The 9,550-nt window shown below is 40.9% G+C and overlaps 1 protein-coding gene across 1 annotated transcript in view; it reads left to right on the forward strand.

The window, feature by feature from the left end:
• ttn.1 (titin, tandem duplicate 1) overlaps positions 1-9,550 on the forward strand; it is a gene marked incomplete in the record, with an annotated part of 209,359 nt that overhangs the window by 74,200 nt on the left and 125,609 nt on the right. The window contains 5 exon segments of the mRNA XM_036209999.1: positions 6,250-6,528; positions 6,739-7,008; positions 7,104-7,243; positions 7,395-7,521; positions 8,628-8,891. Coding sequence (XP_036065892.1) covers positions 6,250-6,528; positions 6,739-7,008; positions 7,104-7,243; positions 7,395-7,521; positions 8,628-8,891 — 1,080 coding nt within the window.

Raw genomic sequence — 9,550 nt, forward strand, 5'->3', positions numbered from 1 at the left:
AAAAAAGTTTTCTCTAAGTTGTGGACAGACTTTTGGTGTGGAGGAAGCCTTCCCCCACTTCCCATGATTTACAGCCCCTCACAGCTCCAAGCAAACATTAGCGGTGCAACAAAGCTGAAGAGGAATATTGGAGTTATCCAGGCCAACAGTTTTAATCCAGATTCCAGCTCAGATGAGGAAAGCAAAGACATTCATGGATCTGTTTGTCTGCAAGAGGATGCATCAGAATGGAGCAGAGCAGGAAGCTTTGTGACCCATCCTGCATATTTTCTAAGCCACAAATACGATCTTTTTCAAACATTATTTTTTTTCTCTGCTACTGATGCACAACAATTTGAATAAAGAATGCCTAAAATGTAATTTTAAGCATACTTTTCTCAATATAAATAATCCATTATGAAAAAAATTTAACTGGAACCTTTAAAAACGAAGTGGGTCTTTAAATATCACAGCCAAGTTATTGGATGGCCTGTGGAGTTTTCTCTGAACAACCCAATAAATCACAGTTGGGTTCTGGAGAGATGGGTGTCAGTTTTAAAAATCTACATACATTACCCTCACAGCAGGCTGCAGGGCAGGCTTCATCATGTGGACATTGCTCATGGAAATGCAATAGCCCACATAGTGCCGCTTTTAGCAATGTCTTTCTTACATGTCTGTTGGAAAATACTTGTCTTTTAGACTCTTTTCTCAATCTTCTACTTAGTGTCATTTGGAAACTCTCATGTCCAAATCATCTTTTTTTTTCACTCCTACCTACCAACATAGTTGTCCTGGTCATGACATTAGCATCTCTTGTTTGCAAAGTTCCTCCCCCAGAGGAGAAGCCTGAACCAGAAGCAAAGCAATCCCCTCCTCCACCTAAAGCTGCAGCTCCTAGAGGTAATCTTTCTAGTTTGTACCCACTAAATTTCATGAAATGTTCTTATTTTTTCTTACATTTATTTAACCTGTGTTATATAACTTGGTTCAGATTTTTGTTGTTTCTGAATTGTTTGTTTGAAGTGTGTGTCCCTATATTAAAAAAAAACCAAAACTTCTTGGTTTCTTTGTCATGACTTGGACATCTTACTATCAAAAAGAATCTGCCCCCAAGAAGAAACCGACTGCTTCACTTCTAAAATCGTCATCCACTCTTTCTCCCACTGCTTCACAAATGGTTTCCTCTCCTGAAGGTAGTGTCTCGTCCTGTTGTGTAAATTGCTGTGATTAAGTCTTGGATGGGTGATATTCAGATGTTGCTCTGGTTGGCCTGTAATTTACAATCTCTTCTCTTCTTTTGTTTCATGTTATGTATGTGCAGCTACTCTTTTGATCTTTGCATGACTGATCTTAATTATTTTCTCCAGAGAAGAGCACACCCTCTGGGCAAAAGCCTTTATTCCCTGCAATTTCTACAGAAAAAGTTACTCTTCTTCCAGGTAGTTTTTTTTTTAATGGACTTTGCTTTTATTTCGTTAGGTTTCTGAAAAAGGCACAAAGTACACTTTTTGGGGGGTGGCTTTTAATTAAAAGTTCTGTCACTTATCTTTACACTGTGTAATTGGTCTTTACCTTTATGTCTTGTACTCCTAAGTGACCACTGCTGATGAACAGAAAGCATCCACCCCAACACAAAAGGCACCAGCAGAACATATTACTTCTGCAGCAGGTAGTTTCATGTGTTTGTCATGATAATTGTCCTCTCTCTTTGTCCCATGTAACTGTATTCCGTTGGCTCACAACAACACTAGGTTACAATCCATTGTCAGCTGTGTTTAACTGTTCAGTGAGCACATGTTTAAATGTGGCTGTAATGTAGTTGGTGTTCTTTTAGCTGAAGTTGCACCATTGGAGAAGAAACCCTTTGAAGAAGCCGTTAAGGCTGAAGCTTCTCTTGTATCAGAGAGAATCTCTTCACCTGAAGGTAATTCACAGTTTCAGTGTCATTTATGTTTTCTTCATGTTTACCTGACCTGCCTCATCTTCATGCTTAAATGCCTCTTTTTCAAAAAGTGCCCCTCCTTTGGCTGTAACAGGCATTTCCTTTCGGAATATGTATGCTTACAGTGATCCTTTTTAAATGTTGCAGATAAGGAACCAGTTTCAGCTCCTGGGCCTACTAAAGGTATATACCATTTTAGACAATTTATATCTTTATTAAAAAGTCATGTATATAAAAGGCCATATTTTTTAGGAAATGTATGTAAGATTAATGTTGTGTTTGTGTGTTTTTTTGTATTTGATCTTTATGTTGTGACCATAGAAAGGTATTTCGTGTTTGTTCTTGAATGGTTAAAGGTGCACTTGCTCCCTCAAAAACAGCGTCGGCTCTTAAGCAAACAGATGAGATCCCTGTTTTGGAGGACAACACATCAATGTCACCAAAGATAAAAAACACGTTCATTATTTTACCCAAAGAGAAAGAACCACAACTACAAGTTGTTCAATTAAAGAAAGTGCCTGCAAAGCCTACAGAGCGTGAGAAGCAAGGGCTAGCTCACAGAGTAGAAGTGGAGAGAACTACTGACCGAGAATTAACAGCTCAAGAACTTCACAAGCTTGAAGATGGAGCAATAATGACATTTGAAAGACCAGAACGAGTCTTCACAGCAGTACAAGAGGCAAGGCAACTGTGCCATCTTAAGAGCACAGAAACGCTTGAAGTTTTACATAAAAATGCGGAAGGAGGATTGAAAAAAACCCTTCAACAAAAGCAGAAGAAAAAGACTGAAGTTCCCAGAGTAAACACGCAGAAATTGACTTTACCTCCAGCTGCTGATAAACAAAAAGAGTCTGTAAAACCCAACACATTTGAGATAGAGAAACCAGAACAAGATAAACATCAGACACTTCAACAGCATCAAGTACATACAAAACCCCAAGAGCTTGATAAAAATGTTTTGGGTCAACAAGCTGAAGTGACAAAGGAAGCTGAAGCCAAACTGATTGCTTCAGAGCTGCAGGATAGACAGGACCATGAGAGAATAACACTTGAAACAACATCTAGAGTCCTCCCCTCAGCCGTGGGCTCAGCTGAACTTGGTTTTGTTAAAATAGCTGAACAGCTTGAAGTTAGTGAGAAATTCAAATGGACAAGAAGTTATAAAGTCCAGCAGGAGAGAGAATTGAAGGCAAATGGCAAAAATATGGTAAATACTGTACCAAAGAAGAGTGAAGAACAAGAAGCAGTGAGGCTGAAAGCTTTTATAAATTCTCAAAAACAAGAAACAAATAAATTAACAAAGTCAAAGCAAGAGGTTCAATTAAAGACTGATTATGAGTGTAGTTCTTTTAAAACTGGTCTTTCCCCAATCTTACGTCAAGCCTCTGTTGCGATTGAAAAGACTGAAAATTCTGATGCACTTGGAACCAGTCCAGACAAAGTTCAGAAAGTCAACAAGTCCCAGTTAGAAATACAGCAAAAGAGAAGCATTGATCAAACACTTATGGGGAAAGGAACTAAAGCAGCTGGCCAGGAACTTCTAGATATAGAGCATACGCTAGTTTTCATGACCGAAAAGCAAGGGGAGCAGGTTGTATTGAAGCCTTTTACTAAAGTCACAGAAACAAAAGAAGCATCTGAGAAGAACCACAAAATCTTGGACACTGAGGTGCCAGATCAGCTTCCAAAAGCTGAAGACACCAAAAGCCTGAAGGATCCTCAGGATGTCAAAAAGAAATCAGCTTGCAAAAAAGAAACATCCCTGGAAAAAAAAGGCACAACACTTCCAGACCCTAGAGCCTGTCTTTCAAGAGAGAAAGACATGATTGCAGAAAAAGATTCAAATGTAGAGTTCCAAAAGACAGAGACTGATACTTTTGGAATTAAAGAAATTTTCTCTTTAATGTCCACAAAACCCGTGGAGCAGCTGGAAATTGTTGAACTAGAGACACTAATATCCTCTACTTTTGATAAGTATGACCCAGAAGACTTGGAGCACGTCTCCACGGAAGAGAGGCTGGAGCCAAAAAAGGTTAAAGGACTTTCCAAGCCCATTTCACCTAAATCTAGTTCACTCAACAAGGTTCATATGAAGCCCCCAGAAAAGGAAGATCTAGTTCCCCAGAGGATCCCTCTGGCAAAAGAAATTTCCCCAAAGGTCGTGCAGATCAGCCGAGTGTCTACTCAGCCAGAGGAGGAAGTAGACAAGATAGTTGCTGAGGAAAAAGACTGTGAGACAGAAGAGATGTGGGGCTGGGACCTGGTTCCCGCAGAGGATTGGGAAGGGGAAAGAGAGGACGGGGTCCTCCAAGCTCCCGGCATGCCTGGTCCAAAAAGAGGTGAGCTCGGAATATGGTGAATCTGGAACCTTTGGCGTCCAGAGTCCGTTCATCCCATCTCAGATGACCCATCTAATCCCCATTTCACCAATTTGTAATCCTTTGATCCTCTTGTATATTTTGTCTGTCACCCATGTGGTTGTTGTTGTCAGGTCCTGAGTCATTCTATGATTGTCATCAGAGCAAACATCATTCTACCTGGTTATTTTAATCATACTTGTTGTCTCTCTTATATCATCATCATCATCAATACTATTACTGTTAATATGGTCATACATGCTGGATATCTTGTCTTTTTGGAGGTGTGGAATGAGATGTCGCCCTATCATTTCAACAAAAATCTGTCTTCTTTGTTTTGGGAATACTTCTGCCCACAGAGCTTTATCACAGCCTTTAAAGTCATTTTATTGTCTTTTATTCAGAGGGAAAACCTTCAGAAGAGCCATCAAAAGGCAGAGGCAGAGGATTTGGGGGTGAGGATTCACTAACTAATCTCAGAATCTGTGTGTATGTCTTTTTCTTTGCACTAAGTAACATTTGAAACATCTTAAACCATTCTGTTCTTCACATGCATGCATATTTTTGGCTTGCTTTCCAACACAATTGATGTTGCATTCCACAGAAGTTTTTGATATTGGAGCCTTTAGTCATCTAACTTACATTAGCTTGTCACTCTCATTTTGACTGAGCAACTTAATCATTCAGGCAAGTAAATGCCTGTGAATTCTCCGTAAGCATGAGGACTTAATGTATATGTCAAACATGTTCCCCTTTAAAGCATGGCTATTGGTAAAATCTCCTTCAAAGCAGTGGATTGCCGCTTCAAGTCCCTTCAAGTCAACTGAGTTCTTTATGTTTGTGTGTCCTTCCCCACTTTCCGGGTTACCTTCAGAATGTTCAGCTTCCTCCTAAAGACTAGAAACACAAACGTTCAGTACACTATAGTCTTGATCACAGAGACTATTCCGAGGGAAGATTCAGTTGATACAAAAAAAGTACAAAAAATGTTCATCCCTTTGAGGATCAACAAATTTCACTGCAAAAAATATCTTGTGGTAAACCTGCCTTTCTTGCTAAAGCCCAAGAACACTTAGGCCATATTTTACTGAAAACAGCCAGTTCAAGTACATTGTAACCCAACACTACCATTTCAAAGCTGTAGTAAAGTGGTTAGCTTCCCATCTTAGTGTGGTCTGTGGGTTTTGTTTTTCCATGTTGTTACTGTTATTGTTGTTGTTTCTAAATCTTTACAAGATTCTGCTTCTGATTCATTAGGCAGAATTCTGAACCTTGACTCATTCCAATATACTGTAATCTTCTGACCCTGAAAAATGGGTAACTTTATATTTGAAACAGATTTGTGTCCTTCCAGTTCTTTTCTCACCCTCGTATCGACAACCAGTTGTACGAGTTATCTTTGTCTGATGTTGCAGCAAGGCAAACTCCATCTCCTGGAGATGGTGGCAGGGGACGGGGCCAAAGGCCTGGTGGAAAAGGGCCTTCACCTCCCGAGGAGCCAATTAAATTTGCCTTGAAACCTGTGCCCTTGAAGTTCACCAAGAAGCTTAAAGACATCGTGTTGCAGGAGGCTGAGTCTATAGGGTCTTCTGCTGTGTTTGAGTGTGAGGTGTCTCCGTCCACCGCCATCACTTCATGGATGAAAGATGGCACCAACTTGCGTGAAAGTCCCAAACACAAGTTTACATCTGATGGGAAAGATCGCAAGTTGAACATCATTGATGTCCAGCTTTCGGACACTGGTGAATATACCTGTGTGGCCAAGAATGCTGGCAAAGAGATATCATGCACTGCCAAGCTAATAGTTGAAGGTAAACTACAATGTTTGTCTCACTTAAAGTTTTTACAAGCACAATGGATTTCATATACTTAGGTGTACCATGCCACTGTAAGGAATCAGTAAATAATATTCATTTGTTTTTGTGCTGAAAATGCTGATCTCCTAAAAGAGTGTGTCTGTTTGCACAGAGCTGCCCGTGAAATGGGTAAAAGACCTGGAACCAGAGACGTCGTGTATGAAAGGTCAACCGATGTATCTAACCTGTGAGTTAAACAAAGAGAGAGATGTCATCTGGAAGCGGAATGGTGAAGTCCTTAAGAAAAAAGCTGGAAAAGTGGCCATTAATGTAATCGGCATGCAGCATGCTGTGACAATCCAGAATTCCACAGAAGAGGATGCTGGGAAATACACTTGTGAGGTGGAGAGCCAGGAAGATGTCAAGACAACAACTGATGTGAAAATAATTGGTAAGCATTCAAACATTAAAGACAGTCTATCAATAACTTACTCCATCCAAAAGTCAGACTTCCATTGTGCCAATCAGAGACAGATGTACCTTTTTAGTTTGGTTTGCACCAAATATGGCAGTTCATCTAATGTGCTTGTGTGAGCTGCACTATTTTGATGTGAAGATAATGGAAATGTCTTTACTAAAAACCTGAGTGTTTCATCTGCAGAGATCATCAAAGACTGGCTTGTGAAGCCTCTGAGAGATCAGCATGTAAAGCCGAAGGCAAAAGCCACGTTCAAATGTGAGCTGTTCAAAGACACTCCCAACTGGAAATGGTTCAAAGGAGAAAATGAGCTCACTCCTTCTGACAAAGTAGAGATTAAAAAAGATGGAAGAGATATGGCTCTCACCATCAATAGTTGCCAGCCTGATGATGTAGCAGACTACACCATTGAGGTTGAAGATCGTAGATATACTGCCAAACTTACACTTGGAGGTTGGTTTATGAAAATGGGAACCTTAAAAACTGATGTTAGTGACATCCAGAACTTTGGTTTTCTCTCAACTTTCTGGCTCAATCTGCTCTTTTAGAACGTGAGGCTGAGATCCTGAAACCACTCTCCAGTGTTGAAGTTGTAGAAAAGGAAGAGGCCAAGTTTGATACTGAAATATCTGAAGAGGATGTTGTTGGGGAATGGAAACTGAGAGGCCAAGTCCTGACCAGATCTCCAGTGAGACTTTTGGATATTCACTCTGCAATTTGTCAAAAGAAAAAAAAAACTTTCATGGAAAGAAAATTATTGAAATTTCTAAAGAAAAAAAGACAAATAGTTACAGGGAGCCCAAACACCATTATTTTTTTTTTTGGACTTTGTTCTACAGACGTGTGACATCAAAGCGGAGGGCAGCAAACGTTTCCTCACCTTAAAGAATGTGCAGCTGGACCAGGCTGGGGAAGTCTCTTATCAGGCTCTGAATGCCATCACAAGCGCCATGCTCACCGTCAAAGGTAGGAATATGTCTCCAGAGAGCTTCGCTCAGTTTTCCTGCTCCTGGTGCCAGACCCTGTCTTTGCTTGTCTTGGCAAATAGAGAACAAGCATGATTTGTTTCTTTTGCATAAGTGGAGACTTCCATTTGCACACTCTTAGGAAAATGACTAAACAATTATTCGCACCTAACAGAAATCGAAATGGGCTTTGTTGACGTGTTGAAGGACATTTCTGTGCCTGAGAAGAAACAGGCTAAGTTTGAATGCACATTCACCAAGGAGGTGCTAAAGGTGATGTGGTTCAAGGGGGCAGAGGTTGTCACCCCAAGCCCTAAATATGAAATAATAGATGATGGAAAGAAACACATGCTGATCATCAACGGCTGTGCATTTGAAGATGAATCTGAGTACACAATAGAAGTTTTGGGGCAAAGGTCCACAGCTCAGCTGAGTGTTGAAGGTTAGTGCCATCCAGAACCCCCAGGCTTTTGCTCTTTCTGCATCTGTGTGGCTTTACATGTTTTTGGCTTTAAAGTGGTTCTCGGCACTGAACTGTTGTGTGCACTGATTGGTGTATTCCAGGCATGAGGCTCAGTTTTGTTCAGTCACTTCAGGACCAAACAGTGAAGGAAGGTAACACTGTCCGCTTTGATATCGAGCTGAGTCATGAGAATGTGCCGGTGGTTTGGTACCGAAATGAAGTCAAACTCCATGTGAGTCGAACAGTTCTCACATATGCAGAAGGAAGGAAACACTCTCTAGAAATGAGGTCATTGTCTGTAGATGATACTTGCCAGATAAAGGCAGAGGCCAAAGGATTTTACTCCACAGCCAAACTGACAGTCATAGGTAACATTTTTTTTGTTCCCATCTTTTTTCTCACAGTCATTCTTTTAGGAGTTGTACATTTGTTAGTCAATATTTTCTTCGAAAAAGCTTATTTTAAATGTAAATGTTAAATGTGTTTGTTTGCAAAGTTAAATAAAAAAAGCTTTAAATCCTATAAAGACTTAAGTATCAAGTATTTCTGACAGTGAAACAGTGCTCAGGTTTGTGTAAAGCAGGAAGCACCAAACCATGAAGGAAACTGAAAATGACTGACTCCTGAATGTCATCCTGCTCCAGAGGGTGACGCCATCTTTGTGGTGAAGCTCCAGGATTACACAGCCACTGAAAAAGAAGAGGTGACACTGCAGTGTGAACTCAGTAAAGACGTCCCCGTCATCTGGTATCATGACAAAAAGGAACTGATTGCCTCCAAGACGGTGGCCATAAGGTCAGAGGGCACTAGCAGGTTTCTGGTTCTGAAGAAAGTGTCGCAGAGCAATCAAGGCCATTATGAATGTGACTGTGGCACAGACAAGACAGCAGCCAACATCTCTGTGGAAGGTAAGCATGATCAAATTTAAGCTAATGAGCCAGCTGCATACCCAGTGTGTACTATATTCTGCCTGTGTATAAGGCATTAGCTTATCTCTTAAAAAGTAACTTTTAAGAGTAAGTGAATACAATCCAAAAGGTAATTAGTTAAAATGAATTAGTTATTTAACTCGCAAGTTTGTAGCCACGGGGGGGGCCCGAGCCAGGGTCTCGTTGTGCCGGTCCCAAGCCCGGATAAATACAGAGGGTTGTGTCAGGAAGGGCATCAGACGTAAAATCTTTGCCAAATCAAATATGTGAATCAGACCTACGAAATCCATACCGGATCGGTCGAGGCCCGGGTTAACAACGACCGCCATCGGTGCTGTTCACCGACAGGGTGCCGGTGGAAATTGGACTACTGTTGGTGGAAGAAGGAGAGGAGGAAGGCAGGTTCGTAGGAAGAGAGAGAAGAGGAAAGTCACTAGTGTTGGACTGAGAGTTGGGACTTTGAATGTTGGAACTACGACAGGAAAGGGTAGAGAGTTAGTGGACATGATGCAGAGGAGAAAGTGTGTCCAGGAGACCAGGTGGAAAGGTTGCAAGGCTAGAAGTTTAGGAGCAGGGTTCAAGTTGTTCTGTCATGGTGGAGATGGGAAGAGAAATGGAGTAGGAGTTATCCTAAAGGA

The sequence above is a fragment of the Oryzias melastigma genome, linkage group LG22 (assembly GCF_002922805.2).
Source record: "Oryzias melastigma strain HK-1 linkage group LG22, ASM292280v2, whole genome shotgun sequence".
Classification (NCBI taxonomy): domain Eukaryota; kingdom Metazoa; phylum Chordata; class Actinopteri; order Beloniformes; family Adrianichthyidae; genus Oryzias; species Oryzias melastigma.